The 25,632-nt window shown below is 44.0% G+C and overlaps 1 protein-coding gene across 1 annotated transcript in view; it reads right to left on the bottom strand.

The window, feature by feature from the left end:
- The window catches only part of KIF16B (kinesin family member 16B), a 270,569-nt gene that overhangs the window by 14,104 nt on the left and 230,833 nt on the right, over positions 1–25,632 (bottom strand). The window contains exon 25 of the mRNA XM_010854070.1: positions 15,601–15,684. Within this exon, the coding sequence (XP_010852372.1) occupies positions 15,601–15,684 (84 nt within the window). The remainder of the gene's footprint in view (positions 1–15,600; positions 15,685–25,632) is intronic.

The following is a 25,632-nucleotide window of genomic DNA, read 5'->3' as shown; positions in this document are numbered from 1 at the left end:
ACTCTTTGCATGAGGTGGCCAAAGTACTGGAGTTTCAGCTTTAGCATCATTCCTTCCAAAGAAATCCCAGGGCTGATCCCCTTCAGAATGGACTGGTTGGATCTCCTTGCAGTCCAAGGGAGTCTCAAGAGTCTTCTCCGACACCACAGTTCAAAAGCATCAATTCTTCAGCGCTCAGCTTTCTTCACAGTCCAACTCTCACATCCATGCTTGTAGCAAAACATCATGGGTTTAAGAGGATCTTCTTTCTCTCAAAGGGTTTTACTTATTTACTATAGAGAATGAAGTTTATCAAATCAATTTATAACTCAAAGTCAAACTTTAGAAACCTTTACCACTGTCCTGGACAGCTCCTAAAACCCGAGGAGCCCCTGCAGAAGAGAGTGAAAGATGCTGCCAACCTGGGGCACAAAGACACACACACTTCCCTGGACGCCGGCGTCTGGCTGGGAGAAACGCCAAACAAACCCAGAACTCCATAAGCCTCAATCTTCCAGTCATCATGACCTCTCTTATCTGTGACTGTTTTCAACTGTAGGGCAGGGCAAGCGGTGCAGTGCAAGTTAAAAGGGACTGATAGGATGTGGGTAGAGAGACGAGCGTACAGATCAAAAGGAAACCTCGCCAGTTAAGGAGTCCTGGGGACGGCAATAGGGCCATTTAATCAAAGAAACAGGGGGCTAACCTGACGTCATCCACAGACTCTGCCACGAGGAAACTGCCTGGCAAAGTAAGGAAGGTCAGTTTATAGGGACTGTGCTATTACTTGAATATACCCAGGTTCTTTCTGATGAGGAACTGCAAATAAATGCAATTTTGTGAACTGGAATATGAGCACCATAGATGGAAATGGAAAAGGGAATCACAACATACAGCAAGAAGCATAAATATCCCAGACTGTGGAGACAGAACAGACAGGGCCCCTCACTGCCCATGGCATTCACCAGCATCTTAAGCACGAGCCTTATTTCGACCCCTCAGCTGGCTGAAGAAAACCCATTGAGAAAAAGATGATGGCTTCATTTACTGCTATTTTCATCTCTGATCATCAATTTTTTCTTGATTTCAAATAGCAGTTTCTTAATTTCACTTATAAATAATATGAGACAGGTGATCTCAATTAGAAAATAGATTAGAGAAAGTCTGTTTTTTTTTTTTTTCCTGGTTGCTTGGAATATTACAGATGTAAACATTTTGCAGTGAACTGCTGGAAATAAAAATAAGCCTGTCTAGAAAAGGATGAGAGCTTTACATGAGCAAACAATAAAGATAAAAACTGTACGGAATTGGAACAAACTGATGTTCTTCTCCATTTGTTCCCAAATACTGTCTCGAAGTGCTGCAACTACACTGATTCATTACTGCTATGAAAAACCTAAGTGGCAGGTACGGAAGAGAAAACGATTGTCTAGGGAAAACAAATAACCAGTAGAACCCTGAAATAAAGATGCAGTTTACAAAGGCAACAAACGAGGTTTGCGGGCCCAGGACATGGTGTACACCTGTCACCTAAGAAAAGCACAACTCATTCGGCAGACAAATCTGATGAATGGAGGGAAGCGGACTGAAGCGTCTTTAAGAAAGCCTCATGCCGACTGGGCGGGGGTCGGTAGGAGAGAAAAGATGATCCGCCAGTGTTGATATAAATAGTGAGCAGAGAACTTTATGGCGACAGGACAGAGATAGTAGAACAAAAGCACAGAAAGAATTCTGATCCTGTCTTTTGGGCTGCTGCAGCAAAGGGAATGTACAAAGAGGAACTACACTGACCCATGGAAATACACAAATCAACAATTTCCAGATGCAAGAAGCAAGGCCTTCAGGTTTATAACATGAAAAGATGCAAAAGTAACCAGCAGAGCTTTAAAGCAAAGGATGACAGGGTGAGAGGGACCACGTGGCACAGAGTTTCTCAAACCTGCAGGGAGGACCAGCCGAGGGAGGGAGAGAAGGAAAGCAGAGGAGAGGAGGTAAGAGGACAATCAGGCCAGGAGGCTCAGTACAGGCAAGTGGGACTCCAGGAAGGAAAATCCTCAGAAGAGGAAACAATCACAAAAATCTCCCACAGATGAAGGACACGAGATAAAGTCCATGCAGACAGAGGCCCAGAGAAGGGAGCGGCTGCTCACCAGAGAAGACCCCTGAGCACTCCAAATGCTGGGGACAGAGGTGGACAGAATCATGACACAGACAAAGGGCTGGGCACCGAGATGGCTTCGACCCGCCTGCCACCAGCCCTGGAGTCAGAAGACCGTGAAACAAGCCCCCTAAACTACAGGACGGAATGGTTTCCATCTAACATATCCTGTCCAGCCAGCGGCGGGTGAAGAAAGACCTCATCAGACATGTCTCTAGAAATGCACCTCCTGTGCGTCCTTTCTCAGAAAGCTCCTAGGGATGTACTCCGTTGAAACGAGGGAATAAGGCAAGGAAGAGGAGAACACGGAGCGCAGGAAGGGGAGACAACCTGGGAGGCTGCACAGGAGGGTGCAGGTCAGGGCAGACGTGAGCCAGGCTTGTGTGAGCGCACCCATGACTCCCTGATTTTACAGACTGTGCACATACAGAACAGGGCAACAGGCTTGCACACACACACTCACACACACACTCACTCTCTCTCTCACACATAAACGCACACATGAACAAAAGCAAAACGGTCAGAAAGGGTATATGCCCAACCCATAAGGGCAGCGTGAGATCCTCTGAGAGCAAAGACTGGGGTCACTTATTTAGGGGTGACCTTGCAGCTTCCCTGGTGGCTCAGCTGGTAAGGAATCCACCTGCAATGCGGGAGACCTGGGATTGATCTCTGGGTTGGGAAGAGCCCCTGGAGGAGGGGATGGCTCCCCACTCCAGTATTCTGGCCTGGAGAATCCCCATGGACAGAGGAGCCTGGTGCGCTACAGTCCATGGGGTCGCAAAGAGTTGGACATGACTGAGCAACTGACGCACTTTGGACACGGAAGCAAAGGGGTGGGAAAGCGAGGGAGAGAGAAAAATGGAGAAAAGCCACACAGGGGCTGTTGCTGAGCGGGTTCACAGCTGTGCACGTATGGCTGGGCTGGGTCCTGCTGGGGACGCTGAGAAACACGAACACTGTACTTCCAATCACCCCGGAAAGGAGGGGGAGCTGGCAGGCTCCCCACAGAAAGACATGCAGCCTCCCTGTGGGGTCCCTCCAGTGCCTAGCCTCCCTCTGGTTCCCAGCTGGGCTGGGTCCTCCTCGGCTTTGGAGGAGGCTGGGGGAGAAGAGCTGAGGGGCCCTGGGGACACTGCCCGCACACGCTGGACCTGCCGGGCAGGACCAGCATCCCCTGGGGGCTATGGGGTAGGGAGGAGCACGTATCAGCTGTGGGATGGGCCTGGGGGGCATGAGGGATCTCAGCCAGGACTGCAAAGGGGGGGGTACCCATGCCGGGAGCCGGGCATTGCGTGTCAGTCTCTGCTTCTGGCCCAGCTGCTGCCCCCACCCTGAGCTCGCACTGTGACTTCAGCGTGTGGTTTTCTGATGAGGACTTTCTGATTTCACAGCAAGCTGACTCATTACTTTCCTAAGGCTAAACAGTCCTTTTTAAAGAATTATAATACAAGTTTTATTGCAACCTTAGGTGATAAGAACTCAGGCGAATAGGGTTTCATGCACTGAGCCTAAGTGAATCTATCATCAAGTGACTGCAAAACGTTCAGATGAGCGAGGGGCCCATGAGTCCCCACCCGCCAGGCAGGACTGCGACAGGCTGGTGGGAGAAGTCAAGACGGCTATTGGCACAAAGCCCTGGGCCTGGGCTACACTGTAGTCCTTCCACGGACTCCTGGGCTTCACGCTTTCACAAGAGTGGCCTCGTGCTGTATTATATAACTCTATAGAATCGTATCTATACACAATACTGATTATCTCTAAAACCGACATCTTTCTACACACCTATTAGCTATACAGCTATAACCTCTTTACTCTACCTATATAGCTATAACTATGCCTATAATCACATTCACATAATATAATCTACAGTTAAATCTATATATCTTATTAGATGAAGGACAGAGAAGCCTGCCCATGCTGCAGTCCACGGGGTTGCGAAGAGTAGGACACGACTTAGCGACTGAACAAGAACAAGATCACGCTTTATCTTACTTGTAATTAGTAACATATCCACTGCATGTCTCCTCCTCCAGTGAGGAGTAAGAGGATGGGGATGCGGCCATGCCATCTTCATCAGGGGCCCTAAAGGACAAGCTGGCTCCCAAGAAGGGACTAGAATTTTACTGGGACACTCTTTTATCTACACTCAGGACAATGTGTGCACTAGGCAAAAGGAAAAAGCAGTTTTTCTGGCAGAAATGAGCAAGTGGAACTGAACAGACACGAACACTGCTAGAAATGAATGATATAAAGATGATACCGTCATAGACGTGACTCCAAACGGCCACTAACTCCAAAACCATGGTAGTAACTCGGTGTCCCTGGAAGGAGGCGGGTTTTCTTTCCATCATCCAGCACAGCTTTTCTCTCCGCTTTAGCTGCGTTTCTGACACTCCCCCGGGGCCGGGAGCTAATTAAGTGCTTCAGTTTAGAAGACCGTCCCTCCCCATCCCTGATGTGCTGCGGCAAGTGTGAAATGGAAGGGATGGCAGAGAGAAGAGACGAAAATGGCATTTCATTCTACAGGGTAAACGGTGAGGTCAACAGGAGCCTGGAGCTCACAGCCGTCTCAAGCGAAGCAGGCCAGCTTCCCCCAGGCGCGGGCGACAGGAGGGAGGCCAGGCCACTGGCTCCATGCGTCGCTGGGGATGCCTGCTTCTGCGTCAGAAGCCATGAGACATGATACAGAAGGGTCCCTCGCTGTATCTAGGAGGAGAGCAGGAACAATCCTCCAGCCATGGTTTAATTCTGTAATATTCAAGCCTCGTTTCATTTTGCTTTTAAAAGTGACCCAGGAAATGAAAAATGTTCAGTACTGAACTCCATAGCAGAGCAGGCCCAGCTCTGAAGCCCGCCGTATTGGGCTGTGCTGCGATCCTCTCATCTGATGCTATTTCCATCAAGAGGAAAGAGCCGGAGATCCCTGTTGTTTGCCAAGCCCCAAACACCTTGTGAGTGAGGGTGGAAGCCGGGAAGAGGACAGATGTTAAGGATTTACTGGGGACTGAGGTGGGGTTCTCATTGGGGCTGATGTTAAAGAGTATCAAAAGCCTCAAAAATGGAAAAATCACCACTGCAGCTGCATCTGGGGTGAACAGAAATGGGCTCTGTCATGATTAATCCTATGTGTCAACTTGCTGGGCCACTAGGTGCCCAGATACTTGGTTGTTGTTCAATTGCTCAGTCGTGTCTGACTCTTCTGCAACCCCATGGACTGCAGCACGCCAGGCTTCCATATCCATGGGATTTCCAGGCAAGAATCCTGGAGCGGGTTGGCACGTTACTCCAAATGCTATTTCCGTGTGTGTGTGTGAGGCTGTTTCTGGATGAGATGAACATCTGAGTCAACAGACTGGGTGGAGCATATGGTCCTCACTTACGTGTGTGGGCCTCACCCAACAGGCTGAATGAAAAGGCAGACCCTCCCCCGAGTAAAAAGAATGCGTGCCTGACTGTGCTGAGCAGGGACAGTGGTCCTTCCCGTCTCCGGGTGTGAACAGAAACATCAGCCTGCAGGATGGAACGCACTCCACCAGCTCCCCTGGTCCTCTGGCCTCTGGACCACGCTCTCCCTGATCTGTGACTGCCGACTGCACATATTGGGACCTCTAAACCCCAAGCTAGGGAAAAGCTAAAAAAAAAAAAAGCACTATTTCAGTGTCATCGACTGTGTGTAGAAATGCAAAAGACACAAATATGTGTAAAATGGAATCTCACTGTCTGGTTCAGATGAATGCTGCAGGTCTTGGGCACCCACACTCACTTCATCACTGCCCTCGGCTCTCACTCAACAGAGTGGCGAGCCACACTGACTCCGCCCCTGGTGTGTCTCTCTAATCCGCCCACTTTCCTCCACGCCAACGGCCATCACACCCTCCTGGAGGCCACAGTCACGTCTTCTCTGGAGATAGTAACAGCCTAGCCACTGCTCTTGCTGCCGCCGTCTCCCCTGCTCCCTCCACGCTCCCCAGGGTCGTCAAATGTCAGCCCTCCTCTCATCTGCATACAGCGCTCCATGGGCCTCGTTGTCCTGTGGCTCAGGTCCAAAGTCAGGAACACAGCTTTAGGATCTGGCTTTTCCTTCCCTGTCTACATCAACACCAGTCTCATCTTTCTACAGCAGACTCAGATTCCTGGATCCCATCCCAGTCTCGCTGAATCAGAATCTACTAGAACACAGTCTGAGACTGTATCTTTCAAAAAGCTACTTGAGATAAATTCAAAGATTGGCCACACAGGTTTGGGGACAACTGCTTTGGGAGTCATGTCCTCTGATAACCTTGGAGGTGGTACATGACTGTCTGAGTAGTTACTTGATGAGTCATCTCTGCTCCGACAGGACCATGAGCTCCTTGGAGACGGGAAGGACTCAACTGATGCATGCAAGACAGGCCCAATCGTGCACAGGAAGTGGTCATGAGCATGGGCAGTGACTGCCATGGTCAATGGATTGCTTTAACACAGACAGCGGTTGTTCCCTCACATCAAGAGGGAGACCACCAGACATCACGTGCCTCCTCTGAGATGTGAGGGAACAACCGCACCACCTCTACAGTGTTTCTGCCCCAGAAAATCAGACTTGAACTCAATCAAGCCACTCAATCTAACAACTGGTTGAACTGTGGTGTTGGAGAAGACTCTTGAGAGTCCCTTGGACTGCTAGGAGATCCAACCAGTCCATCCTAAAGGAAATCAGTCCTGAATATTCGTTGGAAGGACTGATGCTGAAACTGAAAACTCTAATACTTTGGCCACCTGATGCGAAGTACTGACTCACTGGAAAAGCCCATGATGCTGGGAAAGAGTGCAGGCAGGAGGAGAAGGGGACGACAGAGGATGAGATGGTTGGATGGCATCACCGACTTGATGGACATGAGTTTGAACAAGCTCCGGGAGTTGCTGATGGACAGGGACGCCTAGTGTGCTGCAGTCCATGGGGTCGCAAAGAGTCAGACATGACTGAGCGACTGAACTGAACTGAGAGGCACATGGTGAATGGCACCATGGGATGCAACCAGCAAAACCTCAAACGTGAGAATTCCCTGGATAAATGACATGGTTTCATCAACAAACAAATGATGAGAAAACAAGAGGGAAGGGAAATCTATAGATTATAAGACACTTTTTAAAGAGATTCATCCTAAAATATTTATGGATAAAATAATATGATATCCTTAGTGGTTCAGTTGATAAAGAATCCTCCTGCAATGCAGGAGACTGGGGTTCAATTCCTGGATTGAGAAGATCCCCTGGAAAAAGGAATGGCTGCCCCCTCCAGTATTCGTGCTTGGAGAATTCCATGGACAGAGGAGCCTGGCATGCTACAGGCCATGGGGTTGCAAAGACTTGGACAAGACTGAGCGAAATAAGCACGCAATATGCTATCTGGCATTTGTTCTAAAATAACTCTGTGAATGGGCGTGTACAGTGACTGAGGTAGAAATGAAACGCAACAGGTCACATGCTGACAATGATGAAGCTGGGTGATATGAGAGGGTGCACTGGGCTTATAACATCATTCTTTCTGCTTTTGTAATATACACTGTCATAAAAAATAAAGTTTAACAAAATGTCTAAGCCATCAATTTCTATCTCATGATATCTCAAAGTTCCTTTAGTGTACTGAAAGCTGGAGATGGTTATATATCCTTTTGCAGAACAGAAATTTGCTAATTTTACAGGCTGCATCCCTTGATTCTAAGAGTTCTTTGAACACCTGCTATCAACAAACCCAACACTCTTAGGTAAAGGCGGTTTCTCTTTGGAGCCAGAATGGGTTGCACAGGATTGCCAAAGAAGGCCCTCTGCCCCAGGGAGAACCAGGGCCATGTCCTGGAGAGAGGATGATCTTCTCTTCTACATGGACATTCTAACTTTATCTTGATGCTAAAATTAACGTACTCAAGTCCTTCTGCTTCTTCACACTAACTTGACAGAAGATCATCTCAACTCTCCTGTCTGACTGGATGAAGGGGAACTTAGTTTTAGTACTGTACAAAGTGGAAGAAAGAACAGAGAAAAGGGGCAGAGGAAGCGGCAGCCCGTTTTCAGATTTCATAAGCGACCCTTGAAGAAAAAGTCTTCACATATCATGCCGACAGTGCAATTACAAGTAGCAACAGGTCACGCAGAATATCCCAAGTGATACTACAAGGCAGGTGAACGTGAAGGCCCTCTGCACCAAGCATCAGTGAGGAAAAGCCTTTGTGGCAATACATGAAAATTACAGGGAAAGATAATCTTTATGCCTGTCAATTACATCAGTATTCCACCAGTCCTCTCACCTAGCTTATGCTTCTGTGTGATTACAAGAGATTTCCTTCTTTTTTTTTCCCTCACTATTCAAAGGTTTTAATTTTGAAACGTTTCGGTATTCAAATGTCTTAATTTACAAAGGTGGTCTGTGCTGGGTGGGCACCTCATTGATTTGCATATTCTCAAAATCATTGATTCATAAAGACCGATATCTACCTTGAGTGTGGAAAGAACAAGTGAATAAAAATGGTGCTTGGCAAAGACAGATAAAATAGCGACGTCCAAATTTCAGAGTAATGAGTGAGTCACTCTTAATGAAATATACATTACTATATGCTTAGCAGTAGAGAAAGTATGTATAAAAATATAATTTGTCTAGATGATGACCACCTTCCTTATAATAATTAAAACTCAAACTCCTGAGAAAAATGTTTACTAGTGCCACACTCACTCACCCACTCACCCACCTCCCTGCTCACCCACCCACCCTTCCCTCCTTTCTTGAGCAAAGCAATTAAAGGACAAGAGGAAAATAAGAGGATGGAGGGAGGACAGAAGTGGAAGGAAAATGAAGGCAGAAAAAAAGGAAAGGAAGGAGATTACCAATGTGTGAGGACTACATTTATAAAAAAAATGTATAAAACTCATAAATAAACTTTATTTTTAAGGCAGGTAAAAGTTGATAGAAAAGTGGAGAGGAAGCAAAATTTCTCATATCCAGCTCTCTACACACAACCACTATTAAATTCTCACACCAGAAGGTTGTATGTGTTATAATTAGTAACCTACGCAGACACATCATTGTCCAAGTCCATAGTTCACGTTAGGTTCACTCTTCCCTATTCTGTGGGCTTTGACAATGTATTAAGTCATGTACCCACCATGGCAGTATCAAGCAGAGCAGTTTCACTGTCTTGAAAATCCTCTGTGTTCTGCCTATTCATTCTTCCCCGCCCCTGACGCTTTTACTGGGTCTGCAGTTTTGGCTTTTCCAGAATGGCATATGGTTGGAATCATACAGTAAGCAGTCTTTTCAGATTGGCTTCTGTCACTTAGTCCTATGTATCTAAGGTTCCTCCATGTCTTCTCAAGACTTGATGGCTCATTTCTTTTTAAGGTTATTCATATTTCACTGTCCGGATGTACCACAGTTTATTTATCCAGTCACCTCCAAAGGACATCTTGATTGCTTCCAAGTTTTAGCAATTATGAATAAAGCTGCTATAAACATTTATGTGTGGGTTTTTGTGTGAACATATGCTTTCAACTCATTTGGGTAAACACCAATGATTTCAAATGCCAAATTGTATGGTAAGAGTGTGTTTAGTTTTGTAAGAAACTTCCAAACTGTCTTCAAAAGTGGCAGAATCATGCATTCCTGCCACCAATGAAGGAGAGTTGCCGTTGCTCCACCTTCTCACTGGCATCTGATATTCATGGAGTTTTGGATTTTGGCCATTCTAATAGGTGTACAGAGGTAGCTCACTGCTATTTCATTTTTGCATTCCCAACTGACAAATGATTCCCTCCTATATCTGCCATGGGTTCATCTTCTTTGGTGACGTGCCTGTTCAGATCTTCTACCTGTTTTTTAATTGGGTTTTTCATTTTCTTATTGTTGAGTTTTAAAAGTTCATTGTATGTTTTGGATGAGTCCTTTATCAGATGTGTCTTTTGCAGATATTTTTTCCCCAGTATGAAGTTGGTATTCTCATTCTCTTGGCATTGTCTTCTGTACAGCAGAAATTTCCAGTTGTAGTAAAGTCCAGCTTATCAACTGCTTCTTTCATGGATTGTGTCTTTGATGCTGTATCTGAAAAATCACTGCCATACCCAAGGTCATCTGGGTTTCCTCCTACATTATCTTCTAGGAGTTTTAATTTTGCATTTTACAAACAGTCTGGATTACTGTAGCTTTTGAAGCCTGGGTAGTGTCAGTTCTCCAACTTTTTCTCCTTCAATATTATACCAGCTATCTTGGGTCCTTTGGTTCTCCATACAGACTTGAGAATCAGTTTGTCCATATCCACAGATAACTTGCTGAGGGACTGCAGTGAATCCACAGACCAAGTTGGAAGACCTGATATCTTGATACTATTAAGTCTTATCCATAAACATGGACTGTATCTTCATTGGTTTAGTTCTTTCTTTCATCAGTTTTTATAGTTCTCTTCATATAGATCTTATACAGTCTATTAAATTTTTATCTAAGTATTTAATTTGGGGTCCTAATGTACATTCTATTATGTTCTTAATTTCAATTCCAATGTTTCATTGCTGATATATAGGAAAGTGATTGTTCTTGTATCCTGCAATCTTGTCATAATTGCTTATCAGTTTCAGGAGATTTCTTGTCAATTATTTTGGATTTTCTATAGAGACAATCACGTCATTTGTAAGAGCTTTATTTCTCCCTTCTGAATCTGAATAATCTTTTATGTCCTTATCTTATTGCATTAATTAGAACTTTGTTTAATTTTAAAAGTCAACTCTAAGTCATATGACAATTGGAATGTAGCAATTTTTAACAGAAGAATTTCTAGGGTCGGCTATGTACCTGGTACCTATCCAAGGATTTTGCATGTATTCTCATTTAACCTTCACAACCACTCTACGAAGTGGGTATTATTAGTATTACCATTTTATGGATTAAACCCCATGGACTATGGCCCACCAGATTCTTCCATCCATGGGATATCCCAGGCAAGCGTACTGGAGTGAGTCACCATTTCATTCTCCAGGGGATCTTCCCATATCAGGGATCAAACCTGAGTTGACTGCTTGGCAGGTGGATTCTTTACTACTGAGCTGCCTGGGAAGCCTGACTGCTCTAGTACTTTCAAGAAAACATCCGAGAAATTTCTCCAAAGGTGAAATTGGAGCACCTATCTCCAAAGGTGGTGGTTTTATTCTCGAAAACTTTATTATTTTAAAGGATTCCCTTGTTTTCATTAATTAGAGTTACTCCTTGGAATGACAGACTATAAGATGATTAGTGGAAATGTTTCAAGTAGATGGTAACGTTTTCTGCAATTAGTGACCCAAAATGCACCTCTCATCAATCAACAAAAACAAAACAAAAACTCATCTACTGGAGATAATATAGGTAGATTTTCTGAGAATTCAGTGAAAGTGAGGCATGTAAAGTATCATGGGAGACTGAGAATTCCATTAGATGTCGATTCTGCTGTCTTCAAGTAACTGGAGTACAACGGGGAAATCTGAGACATAAACGTACCTTTTGATACAAGCAAGAGCATAACAAGGGTCTTAAAAGAGGTGGAAGTGAAGTCTCAAGGACATTCCAGAACAAAGTGTGTGGCAGACCCAGCTTCACCTCAGACTGAGAGTGTGTGAGGGTTAAGAGAAGGTGCCTGCCCTGAAGAGACTCTAGTGCAGACTGAGGCTTTGCCACTCACTGGCTACACAACCTTCTTTATCCTCCCCAAGACTTAATGTTTTCACCTGTAAAATGGGGATAATAATAGAAGCCCTCAAAAGCTGGCTGCAGGAATAAGTGGCATGATGCACCAAGCCTTTTGCCCAGGCCTGGCGCTCAGTAAGAAACACACAGTGAATGGGAGACAGCTGTAGTGCTATGTGAAAGCCTGGGAACTGCCAGCATTCCACCATTTTTGACCTACAACAATGGCAGGTTCGACCCAATGGCAACGGTATCTGCCTTCAAGTAGAGTACTGATAACGAGCACCCTTCCACTCCAGATAAATGCATCAGACAGACTGATGTGGTCGTTTCCTGCTACCTCCACAACCTTCTCTGCTGGGCAGTAGTCTGCGTTACTAGAAGGGCTGGGGGAGCTGGGAAGCGTGTCACACAGGGAGAGTTGCTATCAGAACCCTCCGGCTGCCCGATGTCAGGCTCTGTCAACGACATGCACATTTACACTGACTAGTTTCAGTGGGGCCACAGTGGCAGCAACAGGGAGATCTGCCCACGTGAGAACCGCCAGAGACTGTGGCTCTTCTGGAGCAGAAGTGTGGGGTGGCATTAGAGCACGAGATGCAAAGCAGCAACAGGCCAGATTCTCCAGGTATAAAACAGAGTGGGCCCCATAACTCTGGATGGGTGGGTCCCATACAAGTCTGTCAATAAGAGTGAGTTCTGGAGGACAAATTTACCCTTCTCCAAGTGGCATCATGACGTCGTGACTCACTCCTGCCTTCTTGTGGTGCTACACACCCTGACCCTCACGGCTACCACCACACACACCACTAATATTCCTCTCTCCGTGGTGAGAAAATTAATCTCTAGAACAGCTCATGAGAGGCATAAATTTCTGTTGCTACCCATCACCTTTACAATAATTATTTCAACATTTTCACAAGTAGGGCTTCCCTGATAGCTCAGTTGGTAAAGAATCTGCCTGCAATGCAGGAGACCCCAGTTCAATTCCTGGCCCTGGAAGATCCACTGGAGAAGGGATAGGCTACCCACTCTAGTACTCTTGAGCTTCCCTTGTGCTCAGCTGGTAAAAAAATCTACCTTTGATCCAGGAGACCTCGGTTCAGTCCCTGGGTTGGGAAGATCCCTTGGAGAAGGGAAAAGCTACCCGGTCCAGTATTCTGGCCTGGAGAAGTCCATGGACTGTATAGTCCATGGGGTCTCAAAGAGTCGGACACGACTGAGAGACTTAAAAAAAAAAAAATTATAAAGTAGGTGTCTATGTCTTCCATGTGAAAACATTTGACCTTTTTTTGCTGAAAAACTCAAACACGAGGTCCCAATCTTGGAGCTATTTTAACAGCAAAGAAGACGGAAATGCAATCGGATGCTTGCTTATGGAAGCATCTGTAAGTACCCAATGGCGCTGCTCTGTGCAGCTCCAGTGGCCTGAAGAGGTTTGTAAAACTCTATTTCTGGATTTTAGAAATTGGCAGATAATTCCTCTTGTGCAAACACTCTGTATGTTATGTTGTGCCAGTACAAATGTGTGCTACTGGAATCCACCTTTCTGCACGTTGCTTATGTATTTATACACCAATGTAAACACGTGCTCTTAGAGGGAAAGAGATGGCTCATTCACCCTGATATTCTATGTAATACCTCAAACTATCCCCAGTATGTACCAGGAACTAAGTAAATCCATATTGAATTAAATCACATAGGAAATTCAAGGGAAAATTAATGTTAATTTTCACATGAAAATCCACTAAGTCAGTGACTCTTGGTGTTAGACTGGAAAAAGCAAATCACACAATAGTTGCATGAAATTAATTCAAGAATCTCATGTTAACTTTCCATTAAAGTGAAGCTGAATTACACTCTCTCCTTGACAAGAACATAATATTCTAAGACTTAACAGTCAACATGAGATGAAATATACTTAATTTAAAATATAAGCCTTTGTTTTCCTTCCAAGTGTAGAATCCATTCCATATGGACTAATGCCACAGCCACAGGTAAACCACCATCATAGGCTTGTATCAGTGGAGATGTTAACACTGATGCTCAACAGCTGATGGCTCAGTAGGGATACAGGGTTAAGCAGTGATCCTGGAAGAACAAATATGGGTTCCACCTGAGAGTACCAAGAATGAAAGGGTGCCCTGAACTTTGCTCTTGCCCTGGAAGCTAGAGTGGAAAGAGAAGAGCCCCCGAGAGCTGGGCTCACAAATGTAGAGCACACATGCCTGCTCTGTTGCGGCACGGCCGGCACCTGGTGCATTTATTCAGAGCTCTGAGTAAGCTGAGACGACAACAGCTATGTCCTGCTGGTTTACAAACTCGTTTTCATATGCTGTCATTCTGCACAGGTTTTAATTAAAGACAAGTCTAGATAACTGAGGTGGGTAAGGCTTCAGTAAAGAAAACCATCACCAGTTCTACTGTGAGCTTTACATTGTTTATATGATACCATTAAACCTTTACAAGAACTTGGCCAAGCAGGCTCACCACGATAATCTCTGCTTTGAATGTAATAAACTCTTCAGTTGGGTATCAGGGTCAGGCCATCTCACAGGATGATTTTTAGAGCTCTACAATGATCCATCCAAACCTCAGTTGTAATAGTTTCTGGATCTTTTCAAACAGTTTAATTCTACAGTTTAACTCACCAGTCTGTAAGCATGGCCACACCCTGAAACTCATCTTTCCTTAGAGGAGTTCTACACTGAGGATCTTAAAACCCTAGAATGCCCCACCTCCTCATGGGCCACAGTCTCCTGGCCTCCAATTTCTCCACAGTCCCCACTCCCCATTTTGGCTCTCACTGGAATCTCCAGTCTCTGGACATTTCCCTTGGTTCACTGGTGTTCACTGCACTCCATAGACAGCCATTTTAAATTGTGCCTCTCTCAATTGAATGAGAACAATACTGAAGTTTTATGCAGAATTTCACGATTCAGAAAGGGCTAGCTCAGGCCTCCTCTTATTTCATTTGCAAAAAGTCTTATTTTTTTAATTCCTCATAGAGCAGTGGCACAGGGGACTCTGCACAGCCCCTAGGAAGCTTGTTGACTGGAGTGAGCTTAGTTTTATCTGCCAGCCTCAGTGGCTCAGAATGGCAAGAGCTGCCCACGATGGAAAGCCACCTGCTATCACACCCTAGCACGGACACCCTGTCTCAGTAGTATCGGATGCCAATGAAATAAGCAGCTCTATCCTACAGAGAAAAACGAGCTATATAAAGCAGTCAACAATGCACGCTGGCAGAGAGGCAGTCAGAAAAACAACAGTTGTGTTGAACCAAAGTTTTCCATGTAGCTGGCTCAGAAGACGAAGTTAAAGTAAGTCAAACAAAACCTAACGTGACTAAAATAGGTATGTGTCTTTTTGCTTCCAGCCATCTTGAAAAAGCAACAGCAATGTAATACTATAAATCTTCAGTTAATTAATTCAGGTTTTTGGCAGCAAGCTCCTACCCCCATCCTGCACTGCGTACCATCTGTCTACGTGAATATTCAGTTCTCACCCGCAACCTGCTTCCTAATCCTTGGAATAAATGTACCTCCTCAAAACCCAGGAAAACGCTCTGTTAGAGTGGAGAGGGGGTGAGGGGAAGGCCTTATATTTTAAATAAACTGATCTCATTACTTTACAATCTGCTACTGCCATCTCCTGCGTTAACGATTGGCAGCACCTTCACATCCGTGAACCGTTAAGTGTTTAAAGAGGACGACTTCTCACTGGTCAATCAGATGGCAAATTTTCTGCACACACAGAAAGAAAAGCTTGATTCTGTTACCTCTAATTGACTTCGCCTCTCAGCAATCACACGTTCATCCTTGTTTCCAAATAGTTTCTTTGGAGGGAATTCAAGGGTCGCAAGCTGAAATACATATTTTATAAGAGACAGATTAATATCACACTCATGATCTTTGGGTCATTATTATTTGGAATCTCTATCACAGGGGGTGGGGGTGGGAAGAGAAAGAGGTTAGACGTTTCAAGATGGTAGGTCCTGCTTTACCTGGCCACTAAACAGGTGTATGACTTCAAACAGACCAGGTGAGGCTCCACCAGGCTCACACAGGAGGCAGGAGGAGGGGCCTCAAAGGAAGGATGGACTTGAGTCTCAACGTTTGGCCCCAGATACAGAGTAGACTCTTTGCCAGATGGTGGTTCATAAGTTTCCTTCTTTAAAACGCAAGTTTGTTCTTCTTTTAGTCCTCTTCTTAAACTAGAATTATTTTTGTGTTGAGATGAAGTTGAAAACTCAACAAGCACACTACCTGCACAGTTGGTAAGAGAGTTTTTAGACCCTTGCTGCGGTTCTTTCAACTTTCCATGTGGACTTTTCTCAGCTACTACTGCAAATGCAGACTGCCTTTGTGAAAAGAGGACTTCTCTTTCAGGCTTTCACCTTGCTTCCTAAAGAATAAACATTTAGAATTTGTTGTAGCCAAGTCTTAGGATTTCACAGGTATTATTCTTAAGCTTCTCTTCTCAGAAGGAGAAAAATCATAACAGAAAGGTAAGTTTTCTAATAGACTCAAGGACAAGTAAGAACTCTCTAATCTGGTACAAACCCGACCTGCTCGTGTGGCTTTGGCTGAATGAATACTGAGCAGCAAAAATTGCTGGTGTTGATGAAATTCACTTTTTCTTTCCTTCCTTCCTTGCCCTGTCAGGTTCAGATACATTGAGAAGCCAGTGAAGCATTGTCAAGAAAAAAAAAAAAAAACACATTTCTCCCACAATATAGGTCACAATGTGCCACAAAATTCCTATTTCGTGCATATGCAAATCTTGGCTGATTTAAATTTATATTTCCACAGTGGGAATCAAAAATTAAAAACTAACATCTGCATATATATATATAGGACTTTGAAAACTTAAATTTAGTATCAAAGGACAATATACATATAGAAAAACACATACATCGGAAGGAAGTGAACAACATGTGAATTTTCAGTATCTCAACACACTGCAACCACCACCCAGATCAAGGAACAGAACGTCCCCAGGAGCCCAGTAACCCCCAGTGCTCCCTCCCACTGGCGCCACATGCCCTGTCGAAGGCTGGTGTTAGCCCAACTTCTAACAGCTTAGTGTTTCCCATTTTTGAACTTCATGTAAACAGCATCACACGGCATGAACCCTTTTGCGTCCGTCATTGCTCGACCTCATGTGTGTGAGGGCCACCCCCTGTGACCACGCGCAGCAGTAGCTGGCTCAGTAGCTGGTCTGTTCAGTCTCTGGTTATGGGACATCTGGCTAGGTTCTGTTTTGGCCCTTAGGCACTGTGTTGCTATGAACATTTTTTCTATAGGTTCCTATACATTTCCTATAAACGTTATGCAGGGAGTCCTGTTGGTCATAGTCTTAGAGGTGGTCATATGGAATGCAAGTGTTCAGTGGTATCTGAAATTATCAAACGGTCTTCCCAAACAGTTTTACTACCGACACTCCCACCAGCAGGGACTGCGAGACCAAACAGCTTCAAATCCTCACCAGCCCCTGATGTCGTGGTCTTTCTCATCAGGGCAATTCTGGTGGGTATGCCATGATTGCTGCTGAGGTTCAGATTTACACTTTTCTAACGAGCCGCGATGTTGAGCATCTTTTCACATGCTTATTGACCATATGGGGAGTGCCTGTTCAACTCTTTTGGCCATTTTTTTAATTGGTATAAGGCCTTTTTCTCATTAAGCATAATTCTCCTTTTTGATTCTTTTCAAGGGATCTGAAGTCGTTAAAGCCCCTTTTTTAAAGTTAACTGAAGTCGTACAGAAGTTTCCAACTCCACTGGTCTATCAAACCAGAGAGACCTGGGGTGAGAGAGGTGTGGGGCCTCTTTCCCCTTTTCTCACCAATGTTTCAATTTGGTTGTTCACATCTGAAATCAGTTGAAGGTAAAGAGAAAGACCATGGGCATGGAAGTAAGACAGGCCAATTCTGAATCATGACCACTAATTAGCTAGCTAGTTTGTTTCTCTGAGCCTGAGTAATCGCTGCTGGAAAAAAAAAAAAAAACCTGCAGACAATGGTAGTAAATGTTACCAGGTATATTTAGTGAAGCAACACCAAATGCACCTTAACTACTCTTATTGTTTACTAGGGATCTGGTAATTTCTAAGAATGCAGCATGCCACATTCTCTGGTCCCTTCTCTCCATCTCTAGATTGGTGATGTGGCTTCAAGGAGTAAAGAGATTTCTGGAACCCCGCCTTCACTGGCATAAGCACACTTCCATATGTTGCAGCTTACAGAAGACAGGTACCCAGACATGTCTTTTGGGCTCCATCCAGCCGTGATTTCATCTTGTACAAATGTGTTCCCCCCTCAAATGCAGTGATGTTGAAAACTTGGCAAGCATGCTTTCACAGTTGGTTGTCATTTTCTTACATGGCTGATGAGATGATGTGGTTTCTGTTGGGGAAACTCACAGTCACACTTGCACACTCAATCAGAGCGGGTGCAGTGAAAGGACCTCAGGCAGATGAACCAGGTGGGAAGCAAGCATCTTTATTTCCTCATGGTCAAATGGCTGTATGTACTCCATCCTGGGATGGAGGCTGGTATCTTGTGCCATGATGATCCACCCTGTGAAATAACTGTGTATAAACTATGTGTAATACAGTCGCTCAGATTTTAGGAAGAAAAGGGCAACCTTAAACATCACTGAGGCACATAATCCTAAGACTATCATATTCAACCATCTAGCTTCAGAGATGAAGAAACACAGAATTCAGTGACTTAGAAAAGTTCCATGTCATGAGGTGGGCGAGTCAAGATGAGGAACCAGGACTGATTCTAGGTATTCACAACAAGGCTGTAAAGGGTATCCACAGGGTATGGAAGACCCTACTGGAGTCCTCGAGGATCAGGGATCCAGAGGAAAGACAATAACCCCTCCTCTAAAAAACTGAGGAACAGCTGCTGGCAGTGGCCAATGGGCCCACCAAGAGCTGTCCACGAACCTCAGAGGGGACCTGCACTGACAAGGAAGCAGCAAGGTGATGGGTCAGTGACCATCGCGGGGACAATGGGAATTGCATGGGCCTGGAGCAGGGTCCCTGGAAGCCTGTCCAGGGATGATCAGCTCCTGTCAACTGACTCCATACATAATAAAACCTAAGAAGTGTTGGAGGGAGGGAGAGAGGGAAGGGGAGCAGAACCTGCCATGTGAAGAACTACCATATGACATCCCTTAGATGTGGAATCTAAAAAGAAAAGATACAAATGGGATGAACTAGTAAAACAGAAAGACACTCACAGACTTAGAAAATGAACTTATGCCTTGCTGGGGGTGGGGTGGGGGTGGCTATGTTTAAGATGGATAACCAACAAAGACCTGTTACATAGCACACGGCACCCTGCTCAATGTTATTTGCCGGTCTGGATGGGAGGGGAGTCTGGGGGAGAATGGACACATGTATACGTACGGCTGAGTCCCTCTGCTGTGTACCTGGAACTACCACAACATGGTTAATCAGCTATACCCCAATAGAAAATGTTTTTGGTGTTAAAATACATTTTTTTTTTAAAGTTGCCACATGACTCATAACTCAACGTGCACGACCTGGTCCATGTCCTTTCGGTGGGGCTGGGACATGAACAAAGTGAAGGAGAAAGGCAAGGCTGTGAGGCAAGGTATTAAAAAAAAGGATTGCCTCCATTAAAATAATGACATCAGAAACAGCTCTCCAATCTCTTCCCTCTGATAGAATGGAAACTACCTCCATCTCTCCTTTTTAGGGAATCTTGACAGTGCTGTTTAAGCCTTGCCATCTATAAGCTCTTAGGTTGAATGAGATGAAATTGCCAATTTTAAAGTTAAAAATGGTTGACTATCAGCAATTCCATCAGGTTAAACTCCATATAAAACTTCTGACGTTTTTAAACCACTGGGGTGAACATACATTCCCAGCTGCTTTTACCTGCCGAGGGCAAAGGTTCTCAGTTGTGGGATTGTTGATTGGCTACATCTAAACCAATATTCTTTCAAAGGAATATTTTTCTTAGAGCACTCAAAAATAAAACAGAACTGGAAACATCTTAAATTTATAAAATGCAACACTGGAACCTCCCTGGTCCAGGGGTTAAGACTCCAAGCATCCACTGCCGGGCATGTGGGTTCCACCCCTGGTTGGGGAGCTACAGTCCCCTGTGCCTCCTGGCATGGCCAAAACAAACAAACAAACAAACGGAGCGCTGAAACAACAGCCAAGGAACCGGGGAAACAGTAACAGTACAGGAGACACCAAAGCCACCTAGGGGCCAATAGCTGTTGATACAGAATGGATTACAGGGCCATTTTCAACATCAGCCCATCTTTTGAAAGGAAAAAAGCAGAAAAGACGATCACAGTCTTTTCTTGGATTAGAGGAAAAAAGGGCAAGGACTGACTCTTCATTCTCAGCATTGTAAAAATCCTTATAATCCTTTGTACCTTTAATATTAGAAAAACCCTTGGAAGAATTGGAAATCTGGAGTAGAAGAGAGGCCTGAGCGTTTCCTCTCTCCAAGTACGACCACCTCATTTCTTCTGAAGCAGAACAGCATAAGCAATCCTCTGTAGGTTTCATTTCTGGACTATGAATTCTTTAAGCTGTCCATATGTTTTTAAAAATGGACAATTTACCCATTGTAAATTGTGCCCGGGACAGCCGAAAAGAGGAAAAAGATTTCTATTGTGCAGAAAGTGTTGCTGTCTGAAAAGTATTATTTCCAACAAATTAAGAGCACAAGTGAGGCTCAGAAAGGAGGTGACTGTCCCTGACTTTTCCTCTCATGTCCTACATACACTGACATATGCTGTTTATTTGTTTGGCTTCTCGTGTTAAAGAAAAGATTGAAAGTAAAAATCAATGATATTATCTGGATATTTACAATTTCTTCTCAAGTTCTTTACAGTTGGAATTTTTTCCTTTTTATGGCTTCATTTTTTTTTTTTTGAATCTAGCACATAGTCAAGTCTGATTTCTGTAAGAAACACTGTCAGGAACAGTAAACATCCATGAATGGGGGAGAGACTCCTCTTTCATTTCCTTTGTAACCTCTGACAAAGGAAAACACAGTGCCCTACATTTCTAAAAATTAATGTTCCTGATGTCCTATATTCCTCACAACTTATATAAGTATTTCTGACTTGTATGAAAATGATCAAGGTACTTGGGATTCAGTAATAAGGAAAAATTAACTTTTTTATTTGTACAAAATCCTGTCAGAATCATTTTCTGCCAGAGTTAGCTTGCTAATTTCTACTAAAAAGAGTATGCTGGGATTTTTACTGCAATTGTATTGAAAGAACAGATCACTTTGGAAAGAAGTGACATCATAAAGTCTTGAGTTCATCATTCCATGAAAAAAATTTTAAAAACTTCAGTTTCATAAAGAGCAAAACCCATCAATTTCCCCTTTTAACTTTCATGGAGAGAGTCTCATGTTAAAAAAATATGATTGCAACAGAAATACTTATCCTACAAACCATAACATGAGATGGAACAGCTCTGGTTAAAGACAGTGGACTAAAGCTTTTATTTGTTCCCCTTATTGCCTTCAAAAGCACATGAAAAGTAAAAGAAAGATTCTGACTGCAAAGTAGGAAACCACCAAGTCCATACGCAGGCCACGTGACCTCAGGGAGCCCAGCTTCCCCGCCGCCCCTCCAGGCTGGGGGCCACAAGCCACTTACCAGAGTTGGCAACCAAACCCCTAGGTAGGTATTCCATGAAGCTGTGATTAAAGACTGAAGCTGGGGACAAGGAGAAGGTGGGGGACACCCGAAGCCAAGGGGGCCACTGGGGGCTGCTAGGGGAGAGCCCAGAGCTGCTCAAGGTATAGGTGGGAGAACAGCCCAGGGGCAGACACCTGGCTTCACTGTCACAGGCGGTGACCCTACAGTCCCCACCAACACCAGAAAACAAGAAAAGGTATGTCTCAATGTGAAGGAAAAAACTGGTGGGACAAAACTCAGAAAAATTCCAGGCAAAGGTTTAGGTATGTGGCAGATTGCTGCCTCCCTCTCCGTAGGACCTGTCCCCTCCTTGTCCCCATGATTCACTGGTGCTTCCCTCCCCCAAATTAGCCTACATCATAGCCAGATAAATATAAAACCACACACTAAAGCCTGTCTACCTCAGCTGCTTTCAAATGATACATCGTGTCCAGCTTGCAACAAAAACGACAAGGCATGCTAAAAGCCAAAAAAAAAAAAAAAAAAGATCACCAGTCTGAGACTATTCTAAAGTGAAAAATGTTGACTGAAAAAAGAAAATCCAGTGACACCATGCCCTCCTCCCCACTCCCTCTACTTGCTTAAAAAAAAGAAAAAAGAAAAGAAGCAAGAACTCAAGAAAGAGATGGAAGAAGCAAAACAACAACAACAAAATAGTAGAAAGAAAGTCCCAGCAGAAGAAAGAAAAAGTTAGAATGACGACAATAAGAACACAGATTAGCTATTAGAGTAGGAAAAACACAGGCAAGATGAAATGTGCTAAAGGAAGGAAAGGCTTCCCACGTGGCGCTAGTGGTAAAGACCCTGCCTACCAACGTAGGAGACAAAAGAGAAGCAGGTTCGATCCCTGGGTCAGGAAGATCCCCTGGAAGAGGAAATGGCAACCCACTCCATATTCTGACCTGAGAAAACCCATGGACACAGGAGCTTCTTTGGTCCATAGGATCCCAAAGAGTCAGACATGACTGAGCACCAATTGTAAGGGAAAGAAAATATGGTCCAAGAAGTTTATAACTAACACAGAAATGTCTTTAAACTGTGCTGGCCACAGGAAGACATTCTCAAACAGATAAAATTCTGGTAAAATGAATCAAGGTGAACCTTTAAAAAACATGTTGGATGACCAAAAAAATTCAACCAAGAGATAGTACAGTCTAAGGTTCTAAGGAATGAAGAAAGCAAGACAAAGAAAACACTGCCTCATTTTAAACTCACAACTAGGAGAGAATTATGCATAATTTATGTATAAAAATGTGCTATAGTTTGACAACATAAAAATAATAGAATTTTTAAAACCAGGTAGGTGGGACTAAATACACTGGGAGAACTTTATCTTTATTATAAGATCATTTAGAAAAGAGAAACACAATTGATAATTTATAAAATGGAAACACACCACATGAAAGCTAGTGTCTATCATTCCCTTCTCTAGGGGATCTTGCGACCCAGGGATTGACCCCGAGTCTCCTGCATTGCCTGCAGATTCTTTACTGTCTAAGCCACCAGGGAAGCCCCATTGTTTTAATAGGCTAACAGGGTTTTGTCAAGAGAACGCACTGGTCATAGCAAACACCCTTTTCCAACATAAGAGACGACTCTACACATGGGTGTCACCAAACAGTCAATACCGAAATCAGATCTGATTACATTCTTTGAGGCCGAAGATAGAGAAGCTCTATACAGTCACCAAAAACAAGACCTGGAACTAACAGTGGCTCAGATCATGAACTCCTTATTGCAAAATTCAGGCTTAAACTGAGAAAGTAGGGAAAACCACTAGAACTTTCAGGTATGACCTAAATCAAATCCCTTATGATTATACAGTGGAGATGACAAACAGAGTCAAGGGATTAGAACTGACAGACACAGTGACTGAAGAACTGTGGACGGAGGTTCCTAACACTGCACAGCAGGCGATGATCAAAACCATCTCCAAGAAAAAGAAACTGCAAGAAGGCAAAATGGTTATCTGAGAGGGCTCTACGAATAGCTGAGGAAAGAAGACAGGCAAAAGGCAAGGGAAAAAGGGAAATACCCAACTGAATGCAAAGTTCCAGAGAATATCAAGGAGAGATAAGAAGGCCTTCTTAAATGAATACTGCAAAGAAATAGAGGAAAACAGCAGAACGTGAAAGACTAGAGATCTCACCAAGAAAATTAGATATCAAAGGAAAAATTCATGCAAGGATGGGCATGATAAAAGACAGAAATGGTAAGGACCCAAGAGAAGCAGAAGAGATTAAGAAGAGGTGGCAAGAATACACAGAACAACTGTACAAAAAAAAGGTCCTAATGACCTGGATAACCACATGGTGTGGTCACACACGTAGGGCCGGACATCCCGGAGCGTGAGGTCAAGTGGGCCTTAGGAAGCATCACTATGAACAAAGTGGAGGTGATGGAATTCCAGCCTAGCCATTGCAAATTCTAAAAGAAGATGCTGTTCAAAGTGCTGAACTCAATAGACCAGCAAATTTGGAAAACTTAGCAATGGCCATAGGACTGGAAAAGGTCAGTTTTCATTCTAATTCCAAAGAAGTGCAATGCCAAAGAATGTTCAAATTACTGTACAACTGCACTTATTTCATATGCTAACAAGGTGATACACAAAATCCTTTGAGCTAGGCTGTAGCACTATGTGAACTGAGATCTTCCATATGTACAAACTGGGTTTAGAAAAGGGGACCAGAGATCAAATTGTCAACATTCACTGGATCATGGAGAAAACAAGGGAATTTCAGAAAAACATGTAACTTATGCTTCACTGACTACACAAAAGCCTTTGTGCAGATCACAACAAACTGTGGGAAATTCTTAGAGATGGGTATACCAGACCACTTACTTGTCTCCTGAGAAACCTGTACGGGAGCCAAAAAGCAACTGTTAGAACCAGACGTGGAACAATGGACTGGTTCAATATTGGGAAAGGAGTACAATAAGGGGGTATATTGTCACCCTGCTCATTTAACTTATATGCAGAGTTCACTTCAGTTCAGTCGCTCAGTCATGTCCGACTCTTTGCGATCCCATGAATCACAGCACACCAGACCTCCCTGTCCATCACCAACTCCCAGAGTTCACCCAAACTCATGTGTATCGACTCAGTGATGCCATCCAGCCATCTCATCCTCTGTCATCCCCTTCTCCACCTGCCCTCAATCCCTCCCAGCATCAGGGTCTTTTCCAATGAGTCAACTCTTTGCATGAGGTGGCCAAAGTATTGGAGTTTCAGTCTCAGCATCAGTCCTTCTACTGAACACCCAGGACTGATCTTCTTTAGGATGGACTGGTTGGATCTCCTTGCAGTCTAAGGGACTCTCAAGAGTCTTCTCCAACACCACAGTTTAAAAGCATCAATTCTTCAGTGCTCAACTTTCTTCACAGTCCAACTCTCACATCCATACATGACCACTGGAAAAACCATAGCCTTGACTAGACGGAGCTTTGTTGGCAAAGTAATATCTCTGCTTTTGAATATGCTGTCTAGGTTGGTCATAACTTTCCTTCCAAGGAGTAAGCATCTTTTAATTTCATGGCTGCAATCACCATCTACAGTGATTTTGGAGCCCAGAACACTGTTTCCACTGTTTCCCCATCTATTTCCCATGAAGTGATGGGACCAGATGCCATTATCTTCATTTTCTGAATGTTGAGCTTTAAGCCAACTTCTTCATTCTCCTCTTTCACTTTCATCAGGAGGCTTTTTAGTTCCTCTTCACTTTCTTCCATAAGGGTGGTGTCATCTGCGTATCTGAGGTTATTGATATTTCTCTCGGCAATCTTGATTCCAGCTTGTGCTTCTTCCAGTCCAGCGTTTCTCATGATGTACTCTGCATATAAGTTAAACTCTGCATATAAGTTAAATAAGCAGGGTGACAATACACAGCCTTTACGCACTCCTTTTCCTATTTGGAACCTGTTGTTCCATGTCTAGTTCTGACTGTTGCTTCCTGATCTGAATATAGGTTTCTCAAGAGGCAGGTCAGGTGGTCTGGTGTTTCCATCTCTTGCAGAATTTTCCACAGTTTATTGTGATCCACACAGTCAAAGGCTTTGGCATAGTCAATAAAGCAGAAATAGATGTTTTTCTGGAAC

The sequence above is a fragment of the Bison bison genome, unplaced genomic scaffold, assembly GCF_000754665.1.
Source record: "Bison bison bison isolate TAMUID 2011002044 unplaced genomic scaffold, Bison_UMD1.0 scf7180017864335, whole genome shotgun sequence".
NCBI lineage: Eukaryota > Metazoa > Chordata > Mammalia > Artiodactyla > Bovidae > Bison > Bison bison.
Note: the sequence above shows the minus strand (reverse complement) of the source record. Positions and strands in the feature narration are given on the sequence as shown.